At 35.1% G+C, this 21,062-nt stretch overlaps 2 protein-coding genes across 2 annotated transcripts; both read left to right on the plus strand.

The window, feature by feature from the left end:
- Positions 1 to 271: 271 nt before the first annotated feature.
- LOC139150430 (molecular chaperone MKKS-like) lies at positions 272 to 5,696 on the plus strand. Its single transcript, XM_070722802.1, has 4 exons — positions 272 to 1,314; positions 1,887 to 2,065; positions 2,969 to 3,079; positions 4,545 to 5,696. Exons 1-4 carry the CDS (start codon positions 1,071 to 1,073, stop codon positions 4,713 to 4,715), a joined length of 705 nt encoding a protein of 234 aa, XP_070578903.1. The 5' UTR covers positions 272 to 1,070; the 3' UTR covers positions 4,716 to 5,696.
- Positions 5,697 to 7,263: 1,567 nt separating this feature from the next.
- Positions 7,264 to 21,062, plus strand: LOC139150431 (acid phosphatase type 7-like). The gene is made up of 12 exons (XM_070722803.1): positions 7,264 to 7,642; positions 9,418 to 9,612; positions 10,337 to 10,519; positions 11,194 to 11,317; positions 11,876 to 11,944; positions 12,635 to 12,749; positions 14,435 to 14,548; positions 14,984 to 15,038; positions 16,647 to 16,714; positions 17,286 to 17,357; positions 18,121 to 18,258; positions 18,676 to 21,062. The coding sequence occupies exons 1-12, from the start codon at positions 7,456 to 7,458 to the stop codon at positions 18,739 to 18,741; spliced, it is 1,386 nt and encodes a 461-aa protein (XP_070578904.1). The 5' UTR covers positions 7,264 to 7,455; the 3' UTR covers positions 18,742 to 21,062.

Here is a 21,062-nt window from a genome sequence, read left to right on the forward strand (position 1 = left end):
TGGCCTGAAATATTACAACACTGAGAGATCAACTAAGCTTATAACATCTTGCATTTGTATCTTACACTTTGTAAAACTCTCCCTCTGTACTCTGAATGCTTACAATGTTGTCATTTGATAAGACAGAATTTTAAAATGCAAAAAAATAGATAGTCACAACAATAACATTTTGCCTGAAATTTTGACAATACTGGTGTCACCTTTTCTTTTGCCACTGGATGATTCACATAAACAGCTATTTTCTATTGATTTTGTTCTTTTTTTCTAGATGTGTGCTTTTTATACGGGTCCCAATGATGGCTTGCAGGTGGCGTCAATACAGCAATCAACAGTGTCAGCACAGACTCTGAATGATCCTGATGTTATCAATAATATTCAGATCTTCAAAGATCTTGTTTTGTCTTGTTTTGGACCCAAAGGAAGAATCAAAATAATACAAAATAATTCTGGTGGTCATGTGACATTGACAACATTATCAAGTACCTTATTTCATAATATTTCAGTTTCGTGTCCCGTTTTACAGCTTTTGAAAACGGCAATACAAAACCACATGGAAAGGTTCAGTGATGGAGGATTATTCACCGCCATACTTTCCATCTCATTGATTGAAAAATGCTTGCTTTCAGATATTCCTAGAAGAGTCAGTGTCTGTATCAATGAATTCCTGCTTCAGCAAACTGTAAACTTTCTTGAATCACCAGATTGTAAGAGCAAATATAAAATTTGTTTTTCTAATTCCAAAGAATTGTTGAGTGTTGTCAGTGGTATCGTCGGTAGTAAAACCACATGCTGTCTTCAAACAAGGGAGAAAGACATTGTTTGTAGCCTTGTTCTTCAGTCTTTTCTACAGTCTGTTACTAACAGTGCAGCAGACAGCAATTCTGCATCTATTGGTATAGTGCAGTATATTAAGATTGAGGGACATCCAGCTTCACAATCACATTGTATTCAAGGTGTACTCTTTGAAGCTCCTCACTTGCCAAGTTTACAAATGTTGTATAAGAAAACTTAGAAGAGTTTGTACTGGACCTAAGAAAGGATTGCTAAAAGTAGTTCTCTTCAATATATCAATGTCAGGAGATAGTGATGAATTTATGGACATACAGTATGTGTCCTCGATGGCAACAAAAAGTAGTGATGTAGTTCTGCCAAAGATAGTTAGTGTTGTTGAAGATTTAGTTCAGCAAGATGTTGGATTGGTTGCCTGTCAGAAAGTCATCCACCCTACCGTCAAGAAGTACTTGAGAGAATGTGATGTGTTGACCATTGATAGGTTGTCCGTCAGCCACATAGATGCAGTACAAAAATGTACAGGTATGTATTTTCAAGTGCAAGTTTGTATAAAAGTGTTGGGAACAGTGGCAGTGTAACAAATAATGTCCTGACCAAAATTTTCACTGTTGCTTTGTCTGTGGACAGTTATATCAAATGTTAAAACATCTGTTATGTCAGAATTAGTAGGTATTTAAAAAAACTTTCTGAAACCACTAACTCGTGGTGGCTCGCACCAACCCATCTAACGTGACTTAAATTGTAAAGTTTTAAGTACACTTCATTTTATTATTATTTTTCCTGACAAACCGATGTATGTGACAACTGACACGTAGACGATCATTCTGAATTGATGGAACCATTCTTTGTAGTCTCAAATCTCCCAACAAATTGTGTATTGCTAAAGGCTGTAACAATGAAGGTCATGGTTTGTCTGGTTTCAAATATTTTGTTATTATTTTAAATCAAACAGCGGGTAAAAGGAAGGCAACTCCAAGCCAGCATTATGTTGTATATTCAATGTCAAAACGAAACCTTGCCTTCTGAAATGAGCTTCTGTTTGGTATAGTAATTGTTGTCATACAGTAATGTGCATTTGCTTTTGTTTATTTCAGGTGCCAAGAAACTGAGTACATTTCATTCTCAAGTGTCTGATGATGACTTTGGTTATCTGAGTGATGTTACACACAAGGTTCTCTTTGGTAAAAGTTTCATTCACATGCTCTCACCCAGTACCAATGTTGTGACTTTAGTAATTTGCAACCACAATGAAAGTTCTGTAGATGAACTCAAAGTAAGTCTATATATCTTAAAATAATTTCCTCACAGAGAAATGACTGGTTACAACAGACCTGAAAACAGTGGCATTTATTGTCATTGCTTTTTTTGCCAGCCTTCAATCTTCTGTGAAGCTAATTTTTATATGATAATGCAATGTAGAACAATCTTACACGTGTCAGCAAGTCTGTTGTCCATCTGTCATTCATTTTTCTCTTCTTGCAAATTTTTTTTCAATTCATGAAAAGGATCACATAAAGATATTTCACCCAAGTGCTGTCATGCTAATACACATACTAGGGGTTGCTAACCGTGACACTTGGTATAAACATAATGAAATCCTGTAGTTTTGGTGTTGACCATCTCCCTCATACCTCAAAATGACACTTCTTATTGTGACAGTGATTTCTTGATGGCTGTTTGTGATACACAATATGAACTGATGTTGCTATTATGCATCGCTTGTCTTGTAATGGAGGAATTATACACAGTGAGTCAACTTGGATTAATTTTGCACTACAGAAATCTCTGGCATGGAGTTACTTTGCAGTGTATCTTTATATTTACCAGTAGTTTGGTCTATTTCATGTTTGTGCAGGCAATATTATGATCTTTATTTCAACCTTCAAGTGCAAAATATGAATCAAGGTGTGATCCTTTCCTCTGAAAGAAAGAATGTTTTGTATACATCAGTTATACATCAGTTTTCATAATTGACAACTCCTCAAGTTATATTATTCCTATGTACATGAGGATATCAGTTATACAAAGAACCAATAATATGGACTCCTTAATGTTGAAAAATTTCAAAGTTTGTATAATAAGTGAATATTCTTCAACTTTCCAACATAAATAGTCCATGAAGGAAAAATGTTACTTCTGTGAAATTTCATGATCTCTATTTTTTGAATGTCAACAGAATGTCTGTGAAAATGCACACGTTGTCTTAAGAAATATCTTGGTTAACCCTGTGGTATTGAGAGGTGGAGGTGAGATAGAACGAGAACTGGTACGCTATCTCAGAGAACAGGTTGGTATTTCATATCAAACCACATTCATGATGCTCCATGTTTATCTGTTCAGTGATCAGTTCCACAAACTTGCTGATTTGGAGTATTTCTCTGAGAATTGCCCATACTTTGATGATTTGCCCAGAAACTACACCGTAATTGAAGGGAAAACCTGATGGACCTTTATTATTTTCACTTTTTGATTTTGCCACTTGGCCTCATTATACCACTGTAATTTGTAGTTTTGCAGGTTAATCAATATTCTCAAAGGCAGCAACATAGCTTACATGGACTGACTTCATGATAACCTAGAACATGAAATTCATGGCTTAAAACTACTTTCTCTACACCGACTCTCTGAAACCCAATATCTCTAATGTATCAGTGTATGCTCTTTGGTTCACATTGACAACTTCAGAGAAAGCAAATTACATAAAATCTCGTTTTATACAGACTATTACTATTAAAAGAAATGCTTCTGTTACCTATGTAGGTTTAAAACTTGAATCAAATCTCAGCTGGTCCAACCATGTAGCCTATCACTGCCAACTGTGCAGTGTCTGTCTGACTTGTCCTTTTTCAGGCTATGATGTAATCCAGAAAAAGTTTTTAGCATATCATCTTTTATGTTACTGTCTAGGCTACTGTGACATTATCTTTTCCAATAGTAATCTTACAGGGACAAGTAGTCTTCAATGTATCATAATGTGTATCAGTGTGGCCTTTAAACGTTGGATCATGTAACATCTGCCAGAAGTTCACTTAGCTGGCCAACCTTCCAAGGAAGGCATGATCAACTCTTCAAAACCCTTGTCATTGACAAATCAGTAAAAATAATACCAACCTATTGTGCAACTCTTACACTGAAATTCAACAAATCATCCATGTCATATATGTAAGACCTTCTTTCAATTGCCTAACACTTACATTATAGGGGTTATCTGTTGTCTTCCATGAATTTATGTCTCCAGAGTCCTTGAAAGCTGCTGGGCCAAATGCAGTCACACATAGTGTGTAGCTTACTCCACAGTTAGAGTGATCTCATTCAGATTTTTTGTTCAGACTGTAACAACAGTAGCTATGTTGTTTTATTGGTTTTAGTTTCGTAATTTTCGGATAACAATACACAATAGTTGCTTATTATATTAACTATGCATTTTGTTCTCACATTCATTGAATTTCATTATTAAGGGTCATTCAAATATTATAAAAATTTGAATTTTTACATGTTTTATGAGACTCAATTTTGGTCCAAAAAATCATATAAATATTTTGTCCATGCATTACGAGGTAGTATTTAGGTTTCGGATAAATTTATTTAGTTTTGTCAAAAGGTGGTAATTACTTTAATCTGGTATGTTAGTGAAACAGTATTGGTTCTAGGACCATGTTATAATTTATGTATAAAATGAATACAAACTTATGGGTTCTTCAACAATTAATGTTATAGTGAATATGCTTTTACATATTTGTAATTTTTTTCAGATTGACACGGTGTCATGCTCTGTACTGGAAAGTCTTGGAATTTACAGAAGCCACTTCCTGATTGGAGCAAATGCATTTGTTGAGTGTCTGCAAATCATTGCTGGTAAACTAGATATTTCAAACGCATCTGGTATGGAAGCTGACAGGAGCCAGCATGAGACACACAAATAAATCCGTGGTTCTTGACTCATTTATTGTCAAGATCAATGCCTTGAAAGTTGCTGTTGAAATGGCTAATGTCATATTGCAAATCAACAACTTCATACACGAGCGGAATTGATTGATGTATTTTTAAATTGCAACGGTGGCAAGTTTTAATGACTTATAACAGAACTGGAAAAAATGAAAATTTGGAGATTTTGAATAAATGAGAGTAAATCTAGTTTTCTGTGATGTATGACAGTGTTGTACAACTTATGTCAGGCAAAGCTCTGCATTGAATCGTGAGATAATGACCATTTGCAAAATGTGTATCAGTAGGATAAATAAGCATTGACACACAATCACATGTTTCTTCACAACTTTCATTGTTCAATTTTAAAACTGACTTTTAAGTGAAAGTTCATTCTTTCACAAGATTGATGAAGGGTTAGATACAAAGTAATGCAATGAATGGGCTTGGCCCAATGTCACCATAACTGGTAAAGTGTAGACCAAGGTTCTTAACTTTTATGGCAACAAACTGTAATTATGGTGACATATTCTTAGCAATGTCTAATATTGTATAAATGTGATGTGTTAATGAAAAGGTTGCAGAAACTTCCCTATAGTTTTGAGAAACAAGACAAAGCTTTAAAATTCCATAGACCATTGTCTGTTCCTTGTGAAAGATCTGTGCATGTTTTTGTCTGCTATGTGACCAGACTCTAGAGGCCAACAGCCACCAAGTCCTATGGTAAATTTTGATCAAAACAACATTTAGGATCCTGACCTTGTGTACTTTAATGTTTACTTGGTTACATTTTTGCAGTTGATTTATATGTTGTTTTTTGGCTTAGGATATTTTTATTTTTAATACATTTGATTTATGTATATGCCGTACATTAGTATTGCCAATTAATTCAAATAAGATAGGATGACTGAATGATTTAATTTTCAAGCACCTACCTGATAATGTTCATGCTTTTTTCAGCAAAATTTGTTTTTCATTTGAATAAAAATGAACAAAACAACTTGTTGGTGGTGTGTACTTTATGACAAAATTTTGGGATTAAAATATGTAAAATTTACTCAAATTTAAAATCAAACATCCCAGTGGCTAAACCTTTGGCATGGTATTCTTGATATCATTTTCAAACTGAAGGTGTCATGCTACTTTACAGAGAGACTCCACAGTACAATAAATTACCCACAATGCTGTTTGATTTGTACCAACGACATTAGTTTTCTTATAACTTTTTCAGTTCTGCATAAAAGCAATAATGTGAAGTCTCAATATAATTGATTAATTACATTTATTAAAAGTAACTTGACATATTGTAGTATAAATTTCAAAGAAACCGTCAATTAACCATAAAAGTCGCATTCTGCAGGTACTACAAATGTCAGAGTTTTGGGAAGCAAGTTATGACCAACTGAAGGGGTTATTCTCTGAAAAAAGTTAGCATGTAAATTTCTTTCGTCTTTTCTATTTGGAAAAAATCAATATCCTCTTGTTTCATAAAACAGGTGCAACTAGTCTCCCTCCTTTCCATCCCTTTTGTCTGTATGGCTGAGGACACAATCAGTGGAAAATTTACAAAAATACTATCTCCTCTCTCAATCAAGCGCAATTTTCTTAATCCTTTAAAATGGGAATTGAGAAGAAAGGTGTCCTTAAAATTACGTTTTCAGAAGTTCTCAACTGGTCCAGGAATTTGTCTACACAGGGGAGACACGGTAGACTTCACAGGGGGAATCTACGTTGGTACAAATCATGATTCATTATGGGAAATCTCTAGTAATGTGGACACACAGATGTTTACCGTACCATCTCTTGTGTACTAAGAATGTGATGGCCCATTCGTTAGAGTGATGAAATATCTCAGGATGAAATTTTATCAGTTGATATAGATTTTTAGAAATTATACATTGTATGCATACAGAGAGAAACGAATTGAAAATCTGTGACAACCAGACTCCTCTGTAATTGCCAAAATATTTCTGTGATGTTGGTGTTTTACTATGGCATTGTAACTGTGGTGATAGCCCTTTGACAATGGCAATAAAACGTGAATTGTCATAGATACTGATAATACTAACAGTTCACCAAGGGGGAGGCATGTCAATGGTGGTGCAAAATACTGCCCAGATCAGTTCATGCAAATTAAGAGTAGGAAAATGTAATAGCCATTCCCCAGATTTCCATCTATAAAGTGTGTGCTTAAACAAGAAAAGTAAACTCATGAATTTTAATAGACGTAGTGGGAATGGCCGATTTGGCCAAAATAGGCCATAGCCACCACGTCTAAATCTCTGTGGGGAAAAGCTGTCATGAAAAGTTACATCCCAAAAGGTTCTTGCTGATACTGTGATAGATTTTTTTTCTTCCACATTAGCTTGCCAGTTATTTTTTTCACAAGTCACGTAAGGCAGAATTTTTTTCCCCCTGGGATTTTTTTTTTCGAAAATCTTCCAGACCCCCCAGGATATCAAATGGTCCACCCCTTAGCAGCTGCGGGGGGGGGGGTGGGAGGGGATGGCCGGCCCACATTATGTCACGTGACCTCATTTGACCTCACAGTTATTTGCATATTGCATTCACGGGCCGTGCATTGTTGTGATCTTCTACTGTATGACATGACAAGTGGGAGGAATACATACTGCCTAACGCGACAATTTGGCAGTAACGCACGTCTGTAGTTTGAGGTGGAAATACTTCGTACGCATACGGTGTACGCCCTTCGGCACCCGGTTCTTGAAAGTGAAATGTATGCACCCACTGACACTTGAACTACAGGAAGTGTCCCATCACATCGCTGCAACAACCATGGCGGCAAATGGAAACATCGCTGAAGACGTGAAAATAAGCCTTTACATGTTTCTTGTGATTTGTCCGTCAATAGTTGGCGCAAGTCCCTTCGGAGGGCGACCAGAACAGATCCATTTATCATGGACAGGTAGGAAGGTGTATTGATTATCGTAAAATAAAGGAAGGGGTGATTTCTGAGTGAATCCATGGTAGAGTATTAAGAGTAACCATGGTGAATCATGCTTGACACACAAGTCGCGTACCTACGCCACAGTAGTGACAGTCAATTTGTCGCTTATGTTTTGACGATGTGTCTGTCGAATTCGGCCGAAAATCACACGAAACGAGCGTTTTGAAGCATAAGGTATGAATTTTGAGGATAATCACAATAAAGTTTCAAAGGGTATGGTAATAAGATTTCGTACTGCTCGTCATGTATGAAACGGCTTTGAGCGAAATTCACTACCCTGTCCCAAAACTATTACTCTGAGTGTATGTATAAAGAAAAATCTGTGATTCAGTATTTTTGTTTCATTTCAACAGGATCAAATATTTACTGTCTTTCCCTTTTTATGAGACAATATAATGAAGCTGGAAGACACATAAAGGCTTCTGCACACGAGAGAAATTAGCTGTGAAATATTTAACACATTTGATATATTTTCCTTGCAAGGAAAATTCCTCACCATTTGCCCAGGAGAAAGTGATTTTTGTCATGTCCTAAGAAGTGCTTGCAAGTGCAAATCACATGACGGCACGCGTTGATCTTCACTTTCACTGATTAGGAATGCAGAAATGTGTTTATAAACAAAGGAGTAGTGTCAAGATACATGGCAGACAAGATAAGTGGCATAAATACTGGGTTTTTGATGGAGTTCGATTTTTATTTGTTTCTCCAAGATCAGATTTCTCCAAGTGCATGATCTCCCCACCCCCCTGGAAACCTTAAACAATATAGCAAAGGACAGTTGGACCAAATTTCCACTGATTTATCCTCAAAGACTATCAATGACATATTCACTATGATTTCCCTGCATGCACTTAAAAATTATTTTCCCTAGTGCACATGGTTAGGAATTAATCTTGCGGGGGAAAAAAATTTCAAGTATGTTAAATATTTTGCTCAATGGCACAAAAGAAAGAAAAACTTACTAAAATCACCCATACCTGAGAGTGAAATGGCAGAACAAACAGCCTCGAATGAAATTTTGCTTAGCTTATTTCTCTTAGATGTGACTAACAGTTAAAGCTTAGATTTTCCACCCTGCCATAATTGATACAATGTTTCAATTTATGCTTTCAAACTTTACCATTATTAAAACATGAAAATAAAATTGCACTGGTGTTTATAGAAACCAAATCACAAGACTACATACATTATTGGCTGTTTGCCAGGTTAATGTGTACTGTACATCCACATCACGATCATCATTCAGGGCATAATGAAAAGTGATATTTTGTCTTTATTTTGAGGGAGTGATGTCCCTGGAAACAACAGCAACTTCACAGTTCACTATATATCATTTATGTCCGCACACACACTTTTGCTTGCTGTCTTAGTCTTTGTTTAGGGTCTATGGTTAGTGCATGATTTCTGAGCACAAGTGCTCAGTAGAGAAAATACTGATACATCAGTTGAAATGAAAATTGTGCTCTCGAGTGATAGTGAAATTTCTACAATAGTGAATTATGAAAAGTTGTCAACTGTATAGCTTAGTTGAACCTATAGTTATTATCTTTTCTTTTAGAATCCTACAACTTATTGATGAAAGGAAAACCAAAACAAAAAAATACACATCCTCAATTGCCAAAGCACTGAAACAAGTGTTTCAGTCAATTAATGAGAGTATGTGCTTCCATCAGCTTTTATTTTATTTGTCATTTTATTATATCTACATGAATTCTCCATGTTTCATGTCCTAGGTATCAACACAGAGATGATAGTTACATGGAGTACATTCAACACAACTTCACAATCCACAGTGGAATATGGAATCAATCAACTGAACTTTGCAGTCAATGGTACCAGTACAAAGTTTGTTGATGGGGGTAAAGAGCACCGAACACAGTTTATCCACCGAGTCAAAATTACTGAACTTCAAGCAAATCAAACATATTGTAAGTATACTGTCACTGAGTCTATATCCACAACATTTTTCATGAAATGTAATTTCATTGTTTGTTGTACATAAAAATTTGACATAATGTCAGTGTCCATTGTTTCATTTTAACTCCTCCTATATTTATTGAGAGAACAATGACGTAATTTGCCTATTTACTCTATTGTTTGTGATACATAGACTTTGACACAATGTCAGTTTAGCTGTAATTGTGTATAACTTGAAAGCACATGATCAGTTATTCATCATGTCAGGTACAATACCAGTGCATTTAGATCTTTATCAGTTGACAAAAACCAGCTTGGCAGTGCAGTGGGTCCAATTGAACCATTTGAAAGGAGCTAAAGTAAATCATGATATCACAGTGATATAATGTCAGTGTCTACCAAACAGATGATGAAAGACATGTACCTGTGCAAACATTATTAATGGTTTAAGGGAAAACTGAAACAAAATAGTAAAAGGGATTAGCATTTAAAAAGCATAAAAAATAAAATATTAAAATCTGAGAACAAAGTTATAGCAGAGTTATTCAATCAACAAAGATTATCAAAAGTGGTGATGAAGACATTGCTGTTAAAATGTATGTGCTCTCATTACTCTGTGCTTCATTGTCCTTTATTTCAAATTTCAATATTAAAATACCATTTTAGCCGCATGTAACATGAATAGGAAACCTCTGTCTATACTTTATTCTGAAGAACATCAATTTGATTTTTTAGTTTATCACTGTGGAAGTCCTGATGGTTGGAGTGCAGTGTATTATTTTACCACTTTTCAAGATGGCACCGACTGGAGTCCAAAATTCGCTGTATTTGGTGATATGGGGAATATCAATGCACAATCACTTGCCGCTTTGGAGGAAGAAACTCAGAAAGGACACTTTGATGCCATTCTTCATGTTGGTAAGGAGCTACAAATCATTCAGGATGTAGATGGTTTCATTTCAAAAACAACAGATCATTACACTGTGTTGTTTACTGTTGATGAAAACCCATCTCTTCCAACTGTAAGCAAGGAAATTAGCATCTGAAAACAGAGACAAGATGTATGTTCATGTTCATTCTAGTGTTGTCAGTTATTTTTAATTCAAAATGGAGCAGTTTGTAGAAGTAGACTGGATCAAGCAGTGAAGTAACTAATTTTCATTGTGAAAGTGTAAGAAAACACCCCTTGAGACATATACCAAATGTCAAGTTTTTAGAAATAAAATGTTTAGAGTCAGCCATCCATGAAGGGTTATATGGGACCCTTTATCTTTCATACATGTATGTACAAGTAATAACATACAGATTGTAATCTCTGGCCTCATGGGTGATTAGTTTCATTCTTTTACACTGCAATAGCTGAAACTTTGGAAACATTGAAACAAATAAAAACAAAACATTTAGGTGTCAGGTATAACATGTCAGTTTCAAACGATAGAAACTAGAAAGGCATGCAAACTGTTGATTTTACAAATTCTCCATACAAATTTTAGCCAAAGAAATATCTCTGACAAGACATTAATTAGCCATACCTTTTTTCAATATCTATCCACCACAATGTTACATATTTCATTTTGTTTTTGTATTCTCAGGTGACTTTGCATATGACTTTGACAGTTATGAAGGTGTTACTGGTGATGAATTCATGAGACAGATAGAACCAGTTGCAGCCTACCTGCCATACATGGTGTGTCCTGGTAACCATGAAAACGCATAGTAAGTCTTCATCAGAGTCAGCTTCAATGCAAGACTTTGAAAGATGCATGGAGATTTCATAGATGAGTGAGAAATAATACTATTGATATCAGAACATTTGCTGTGTGATTGGTTTTGTAATTTATGTCATGTAAGTTTGTTCAAGTTTGAAATTTCAAAGATACTGTATGTTAGTTTGGGTATTTATAAATGTAACAGCCACCAGCATTTTCAGTCAAACGTCCAAATTTGTTCTTTTTTTTCTGAGAAAAATTCTGATTCAATGCAGTCTGACAAACCATAATATTCTTAGATCATTTATATAAAACACTTGTTTACATTCAATCATTGTTAAGATAAAATCAGGGCAGTGGACATAAACCAATGGGCAAAGTACAATTTTTGTGTCAATATTATACTTATTTATAGTTGTGTCAATGATTAAATGGCATGTAAAGTGTCCGTGTAGTTTTGAATCCATCACTTAGTACCTCAAGTAGGTTTTAATATTGGGCCAAACCATGGTGTTGAAAGGGTTAAAGACACCAGACTTTCACAATCCCCTTATTTTCTTCACAGCAACTTTTCCCATTACAAGAATAGGTTCACAATGCCTGGATATGAGCAAAGTCAAAATCTATGGTTTAGGTAAGAGACAGCAATTTGTATCTTTTAAAGCAAAAAGTTGCAGAATAGATAAAATGTAAGACAACTTTCCTTGCATGATAATATGACAGAGTTTTGCAGATGGTGACATCTTCTACAGTAACCTTAGTTAAGAGACTTTTTCCATTTATAGATCATGTTCTTTGTTAAAACTCTCAGCTGATTTTTTGTCAGAAATAAAAAATGATCCAAAAGTAACTGTAACAATGTTGGAATCATCAAGGGGTTTTAGACATAACTTGAAAATTGTAGTCGCTGCTGTAAATGTGTGCTCCATTATAGAAATCAATTACTGAGTCAATTTCATGCTGTTGGAATTGTAACTCAAAACCACACATTTGATAAATGTACAGTCAGTTTACAATGTTACTCTATGTTAGTTTTAGTTGATTTTGGTTTCAGAACAGCCCAGTTGGTCTGTTCATCTGTTGCACTTTAGTCTTTCTTTATCTGAACCTCAAGAATGTCTACTGGAAATGTCATGGTCCAATACAAATTTTAAGGTATGCTAAATCATGTCAATTCTGTAGATATTGCTGGCTTTCAGCATCATGACTTGCACCGAGAATTCACCAATGAAAAGATTATTTCTTCATCCCATCTCCCATGCATCAAAAATTGCTTTTAGTTTACACATATATACTGTTTTTATTTATTACATGTATCTCTCAGTTGGAATATTGGTCCAGCCCACATAATATCCATATCAACAGAAGTGTACTTCTATATCAACTTTGGAAAACAACAAATGAAAAATCAATGGCATTGGCTGCATCAAGATTTGGAGGTAAAACACAATTCAAAAATAGGACTTGACCTTACTCTTTATCCTGTCAGCAGTATCCATATTAATTCTACTGTCAGTCATCCAGCCAGTAACAGCAGCTTGCAACCTCTGGGTCATGTTTGACAATACTCTCCAGTTTCATAAACACATTGTCAGCACTTGTTGAAGTATTTACTTCCTCATCAGATGCATTGTGAAATAGTTATTCTGTTTACCCATTGTTGCTAAACTGGACTGTGGCAATGCTATGTCATGGGGTTGCTCTGTTATACGGCTTGCTAACCACACGAGTTGGTAAGCTATGTCATCAAGCCTGAAAACTGTGAAACACACACTTTATGAGGCGCTCATCTGCAGTGACTGTACTGTGAGAGAAAACATTGTAATGATTGCAATATATCCTCATATGATTTGCTGCCACAGCGCGCCGGCAATGATAATGAAATTTTACACCCCAGTGTTTTGTCTCGGGAAGTTAACTTAAAAAATCTTTAGATATTAGTATAATTAAGAATATCTTGTAAATGATTCCACAGATTTACCCAATGAACAAACATTTCTCCAAAAGTGAAGTTATCATGATTTCAGTGTAATTGACAGAGGTTTAATTAGAGGGATCTCGCTCTGTAAGTAAGCTGTTAACCCTATATTTTACTCAAGATATCTAAAGTTCAACAGCTCAGCCATAAAGTAGTGAAACAATCATTGAATAGAAAGTATGAAATATTTGACAAAAGTATTTTCGTTGATTGAATTGGGGATTTAACCAATGCAAGTGTCGATTGTCAGTGGAGAGGACAAAAATTGTGATAATTCCAAATATTTATAATAATATTTCAACAAAAACTTTTCTAAACTTTGACATATTATTGATCATGGCCAAAATGCAGGTAAAATGTTTACAACCATTAGAGAATAGTATTTAAGGTTACATTTTATCAAATATATAGAATTTCTATACTTTGATGCAAAAAGTAAATGCATTTCAACTCCTAGCAACAAAACTAATGTGATGACATGTGGATGTTTTTGCTCTATTTAAAATCTCAAATATTAATCTTCAATTCAGAGAAAAAAGAAAAATTGTAGGTTACAAAAGAAGCAGCTTGCTCACCCTCAATCTGTTACAGACAGCCCAAAATAGTGCTTCTTGTCTTGTTACCATATGCCAAGAAGTGTGATCACATCACATCTACACCAAAACAGCTGCACCTGCTTCCAGTCACTTACAGATCCAATTTAAAATCCTGTTGATCACAAATAAAGTCCTAACATTGTTTGACTCCACCATACATTTCTGACCTTATCACACAAAAGACAATCCTAGCAGAACTGTCAGTTCCAGCTGCAAATAATTACCCAGTATACCTATGATCAGACTTACATCATACAGCGACCATTCATTCTCACAGCACCCAATGTGGATATCTTCAAATCCAGATTCAAAACTCATCTTTCAACAAGCATGCACAATTTTTATTCAACTTCATCCTGTATCAATTTTTCCACCATCACAACCCATACATGTTCACATGAATAGAAGTAGGACTGACATACTAGGCCTATGCATATCACAGAAATGGTAAAAATATAAAATATAGGCATCACGCACACAGCATTGGATTTCTTTTCAGGACATGATGAATACGATATACTGACATATCAGTTTATGCTGTTTTTAATAGGAAGCCACAAAGCCAGAGTCAAGAGCAAAGCATCCTTGGATTATAGTAATGGGACATCGCCCTATGTACTGTTCCAATAATGACCACGATGATTGTACCACGTTTGAAAGTATTGTGAGTGTTAAGTTAACTTTACTAGTATCCTGTCAATCAGACAAAGTTGAAAGTAAAGAGATCTTCTGGTATACACTTCAATTTTTTGTCAGTGGAGTAGGTAAGTTTGGTGGTCCAAGATTCAAAATCTTTATCCATGACCACAAATTACCAATCAGAGTGTGAAATTAGTGAAGAATGAATACAGGGTATATTGATGTTCAACTTTGCCAAAATGAATTGATATTAAATAGATCTGCACTCTCTTCCTTATTGTCAAGTGGGTCAGTTGCTGTTAACAACATCATTACATCATTATTCCTTTTCGAACAATTTATCTATTTTTTACAAATTATGCAGTGTTCCACACCAGGTGAAAATTGCTAGCCATTGGTCATGTAGGTTTGATGAAACCCAATGTATTCTTAACTATGAAATGATCTGCCATATCTTTAGGTTAGAACAGGATATAATGGTCAATATGGATTGGAGAAACTATTCTACAAATATGGTAAGTATTACATTGCGTGCTATGCTACTCAGTTACATACGAAATCTAATGCATGTAAATTTTAGTGTTTGCCAATCTTGATATTCATATTTCCTGTGGCTATGAGATCATCTGCAATTATGATTCTTCCACATTACCAATAATTAATTTGAGTCTTTCATGGATGTCAATAATTCTAGAGATGTTTGATGAAAATTGACTTCTTTATTACACTGATGATTTACACTTGATATTACTTTTTTTCAAAAACACAAAATAATTTAATTCATGCTCATTTTGATACTTATGTAACTAGTCCCCACGGACACGGTCCGGGGGGACTTATATGTTTGGTCATGTCCGTGCGTGCGTCCGTGCGTGCGTGCGTCAGTGCGTGCGTCCGTGCGTGCGTCCGTCCGTCCGTTCACGCAGATATCTCAGAGATGCCTGGAGCGATTTCATTCAAACTTGGTACAAGGATTACTTCATATGTCATACAGATGCACGTCGATTTGTTTTGTGGTACAATCCAATATGGCTGCCAGGCGGCCATTTTATTACGATTTTTTCATGTACAGAGCCATAACTCAGGCATGTTTCAACTGATTTTATTCAAAGTTGGTACAAGGACATTGACCAATGTCATAGATATGCATGTTAATTTGTTTTGTGATACGATCCAATATGGCCGCCGTGCGGCCATTTTGTTACGATTTTTTCATGTACAGAGCCATAACTCAGGCATATCTCAACCGATTTTATTCAAACTTGGTACAAGGACATTGACCTATGTCATACATATGCACGTCAATTTGTTTTGTGATACAATCCAATATGGCCGCCAGGCGGCCATTTTATTACGATTTTTCATGTACAGAGTCATTACTCAGGCATGTTCAACAGATTTTATTCAAAGTTGGTACAAGGACATTGACCAATGTTATAGCTATGCACATCAATTTGTTTTGTGATACGATCCAATATGGCTGCTGTGCGGCCATTTTGTTACGATTTTTTCATGTACAGAGCCATAACTCAGGCATATCTCAACCGATTTTATTCAAACTTGGTACAAGGACATTGACCTATGTCATGCACATGCACGTTGATTTGTTTTGTGATACAATCCAATATGGCCACCATGTGGCCATTTTATTACGTTTTTTCGTGTCCAGAACCATAACTCATACATGTATCAAGCAAATTTATTCAAAGTTGTTACAAGGAGATCGACCAATGTCATACATATGCACCTTAATTTGTTTTGTGATACGATCCAATATGGCTGCTGTGCGGCCATTTTGTTATGATTTTTTCATGTACAAAGCCATAACTCAGGCATATCTCAACCGATTTTAATCAAAGTTGGTACAAGGACATTGACCTATGTCATACATATGCACAGTGATTTGTTTTGTGATACGATCCAATATGGCCGCCGGGTGGCAATTTTATTACGATTTTTTCATGTCTTGAACTACAACTCAGACATGTATCAAGCGAATTTATTCAAAAGTATTTTTATCACAGACCTAATGAAGAGGACTCTATCCTCTCTGAGGACCTGTAATCAAAGTACCCATTAACAAGTGGGGACTGTGTCATCAACGATGACTTGTTTTTTTGAAGGTGTTGATTTGGAGATATGGGCACATGAACATTCCTATGAACGATTATGGCCAGTTTATGATAGGGAGGTCAGTTTGTTTTCTTTCTTTTGCTCAGTGCGGAAAGTCAGAGTACAACTTTATCAAATATCCAGTACAGTTATAGTAATGATCCTGAGTTAGATTCTGTTTGTTCGTCTTTTCGCTGTGAGATGCTTTGAATATCTTGTCAAGATATTGCTAAATTGTTGGGATAAATTGATTGACTGAAAATTCAATCGTCAAAGTAGTGTTTCACTTTAATTAACAACTAATCATAGATTAGAAAAGATTAGAAAAGATGGACAGGAAAGTGGTACAGACCGCAAAGAGCTTTTTACTTTGACTGTGCAATGTGTGTAAAAACAACAATGGACTCTACGACCTGATGCAATCAGTTGTCTGCTGTGTTCTGCACTTGAACATAGCATGGCAACTTTGTATGGAAGGATGGTTGTACCAAATTTGTCTTCTGATCTCACAAAAAATATACTCCACAGTATCACTGTGATGTGATTTAATGTAATGGACTTGTGAATTAATTACCCTGGGTTTGATTACAATTTAGGGTTAACAGGCAACAATTTGAATTCCAAACATCTGTTGTTCTGTAACTTTGTAGGTTTATAATGGTAGTTCCAGTGAACCATACACCAATCCAAAGGCACCTGTACACATAATAACAGGATCTGCTGTAAGTTTTAATGTTTATGTGAAATCTAGACTTGCTTCAAATAGGGATTTCAGTTCTTTGTAATACCTTATGGTTCATGTATGCTTCCATTGCATGAAACTGTTTGAATCAATTACAGCTTAAAGTGGAGTCTTCACATTTGTTCTTGTTTGCATTGTCTACATGATGTTAATCATTTGTTCTTCTTTGTTGTTTCCTTTTGAATATAAACAACCTATCTCTTCAACTGTACTGCATGTAACAAGTTTATTTTGGCAGAGACGCCCTAATAAACTTGCGTTAGTCTCTCTCAAACAGGTTACACAAATCAATAGACTTACAGAAAAAATAGTGGCAAATACTTTACCTCAAAATTCATCAATTCATTTTAACCTATAAACAAAGAACAAAATAGTTGCTGATATGCCCCTTCAAAACTGTTTGAAATGATTGTTGCCTATAATGAACTGAACATTTGCAGGAGTAAGCACATCTGACAGTTGAAGTCTGGCACCATCGGTATTTTTGCTTGGACAGGTGAATTTGCCATTGTATTGGCATGATGACCTATTGAGCACATATGGAGAACAATGGTAAAGAGTGTGTGTACACCTTGCAAACTAGACTGCAGGATCACTTGAACATTGATACTAGTCTATTGATAATCAAATACTGATTGAATATGCCTGTATGTTTATCATTGCTTAACATCTTTGCAACAGTGTCACTAACCCTGTCCTATCAATACATTTCAACCAACCTTTGACCTTGATATTTTACCAAGGGTTGTCAAGAGAAACATGATGGCTTCCAGCCACCGTTTCGTCCATGGAGTGCTTTCCGAGCACAGGATTATGGCTATACTCGTATGCAAATTATTAATGGCACACATTTGTACCTGGAACAAGTGTCAGATGATAAGGTAAGCAATTGGTTATTGGTTGTCTGAAAGGTCAGTAAGGTCATAATGTTTCTGTTAAGTTTCATATAGTTAAAAAAAAATAAAGAATTCTGATAGATGGTCTTGTCTGAGATGTGATTGAACAGGAGCACTTGTTCCACATGTTGCCTGTATGTATGAGTATTAGAATATCCAAAGTTTGATCAGGCTGTAATAGTCAGTCTCTGATGATTTGCAGTATCGTGATGACTGCTAGGAAGAATGGCATGGTGAATATCCACTACATTTCCAAACATCACAGTCAGTAAATAGTGTGATTTACATCAAACATGAAACAAGTGTGCAATGGGTTGATAAATAATATTTATTCCTAACAATTTAGCTTTCTTTTGCTACTTAGTTTTCATATAGTAATTTTATGACATATTTTTTTTCCAGGGTGGTCAAGTGATCGACAAAATAACCATCATTAAAGATCATCATGGTCCATATGGTGTAGTTTAATAAAAGTACCACCAACTTCATTAAGTATTGTTTCACAGGCTATTGCAGAGCATATAACCAGAACACAGTTGCTCAGATCACTTAGAATAATAAAAACCAGGTTGTTCACTTACAGACCGTCAATGTTCATGTTACATATCACACCACTATGTATTCCAAGAGTGATGTACATATCCCTGTCATTACACAGCAGTTTGAATTAATGTATGTGTAGTTTTAATGACATTATATCATAAAGATTGTAAACGGTTGGAACTTCACATGCCATTATTGACAGATATTCAGACCGGTTACAAATATTCTCAAGCTAATCGGAACAAGTAACATTGTCAAATAATATCTTGATCATCTTCCTCAGAAAGGTGCTGTTTATCAAATTAAGAAATTTTGCACACAATTAAGTTTCATCAACAGAGGTTTTCAGGAATCAACTTTTTAGCTCCGCTGTCAGCAACGCAGAGCTTATCAAATAGGTTGATTTTCTGTCGTCGTCCGTCCGTCGTCTGTCAACAATTGCCTTCTTCTGAAACTACAAGTCCTATTGCCTTTGAAATTTCACACGCAATTCACTTGGAATGACCTCACTTAAGTTTGTTCAAATCATGGTGAAATTTGCATATTTGTATTTTTGGGGCATTTTTTGCTGTATTTGGTAAAAAAATCTTCCTCTCTGAAACCGCTTGTTTGATTGCTTTGAAATTTGATTTGCAGTTTACCTAGGGTGACTTCTGTTAGATTTGTTCAAATCATGGTGAAATTTGCATATTTGTGTTTAATTAAGGCAATTTTTGACATTTTTGGTCAAAATCTTTAAAAATCTTCTTCTTCAAAACTACCGGTCAGATAGCTTTGATATTTAATACATAGGTCCCGAGGGATGATCTACCTCAGATTTGTTCAAATTGTGCAGAAATGTGCTAATTTGTATTTTTAAGGCAATTTTTGCCATTTTTGGTCAAAAAATGTGTTTCTCAAAAAGGACTGGTCTGATAGCTTTGAAATTTGGTATACAGGTTTCTACAGATAAACTAAGTAACATATATTGAATTTCTGATGAAATCTGGAATTTTGTAATTTTGGAGCAATTTTTACCATTTTTGGTCAAAAAATGTGTATTTCCAAAACTACTCATCTGATAGCTTTGAAATTTTGTATACAGGTTCCTACAGATGAACTAAATGTGATATATATAAATTATGACGAAGTCTGCAATTTTTTATTTTTGGGGCAATTTTGCCATTTTTGGTCAAAAAATTTGTTTCTCAAAAACTGCAAGTCTGATAGCTTTGATATTTGGTATACAGGTTCCAAGGGATTATTTTAATATATGATTTATTGAATTATGGTGAAATCTGCAATTTTTATTTCTTTGGGCAATTTTTTGTCAGAAAATTTCATTCTCATAAAACTACTCCACAGATAGCTTTGGTTGACATGTTCTTAGGGATGATCCAATGTGATATATTCAAATTATGATGAAATTGTGTATTTTTGCAGCTATTTAGCCACTTTTTTCTGGCTACTGAAATAAGCTATCAAAGATTTCCACCTTCTTCATCAACATGTGTCAAAAATAGTTATTCTCTACATAAACACAGGGGAGCTATATCAGCTGTTAGGTTGCTTGATTACATTCAGCTTCCAAAATTAGATGTTTATTTTAACATATATGAGCAATGCTACGTCTCATATGAAAAGATGTGCAATATATTAAGTTCACGTAGTGTTGGTTTTATTTGGGTTTTTTTATCTACATAGAGTTATAGATTTATTAGCTAGTCAAGGAAACTTTCACACATGGGACTACTGCACTGGAAAAACAAACATTTAACAAGTTTACAAATCTTCAAGATTTATGGAATCAGTAGTGCTATCCCTTTATCTTTGCGTTCGATGCTAAACACTGGGGAATTAAAAAGTTAGAGAGAGACATGGTATATATAGACAATACTTGTGTATCTTTGAACTCTTTAACGTCTAAAATGTTGTACCGTAGGCTTGTCAATAAAATATCTGGGCCACATTCTTCCAAATCTATGCTTATATACAATTTAACGGAAGAAGAATGCAAACTGGTTTACTCATTGGCCGTAGCTGCTCACTTTCTTCAGACCAGACCAGACCAGATAAAGTTCTATATTTTTGAAAAGAAAAACAAACTCAATTTCACTACAGAAAATGGGATAGCTTAAACCCATTGATTGATATGTAAAGATTCTCACTTTATGTAAATCAAGTAAGTTTTACTAGATTTGTGTGCACCCTTTTGTTCTACTTGTGTTGTTTTGTTTATTTGGAAATAAAACAAATTATTAAGAAAA

This window comes from Ptychodera flava, chromosome 14 (genome assembly GCF_041260155.1).
Source record: "Ptychodera flava strain L36383 chromosome 14, AS_Pfla_20210202, whole genome shotgun sequence".
Classification (NCBI taxonomy): Eukaryota; Metazoa; Hemichordata; class Enteropneusta; family Ptychoderidae; genus Ptychodera; species Ptychodera flava.

Bases quoted from the DNA above. Each gene is read 5' to 3' on its own strand.
- LOC139150431 (XM_070722803.1), top strand. From the start codon at position 7,456: ATGCACCCACTGACACTTGAACTACAGGAAGTGTCCCATCACATCGCT. The intron at 12,750-14,434 runs GTAAAACACAAT...TGTTTTTAATAG, and splicing joins GGCTGCATCAAGATTTGGAG to GAAGCCACAAAGCCAGAGTC. The intron at 17,358-18,120 runs GTAAGTTTTAAT...TATTTTACCAAG, and splicing joins ACATAATAACAGGATCTGCT to GGTTGTCAAGAGAAACATGA.
- LOC139150430 (XM_070722802.1), top strand. From the start codon at position 1,071: ATGTCAGGAGATAGTGATGAATTTATGGACATACAGTATGTGTCCTCG. The intron at 1,315-1,886 runs GTATGTATTTTC...TGTTTATTTCAG, and splicing joins TGCAGTACAAAAATGTACAG to GTGCCAAGAAACTGAGTACA. The intron at 3,080-4,544 runs GTTGGTATTTCA...AATTTTTTTCAG, and splicing joins TACGCTATCTCAGAGAACAG to ATTGACACGGTGTCATGCTC.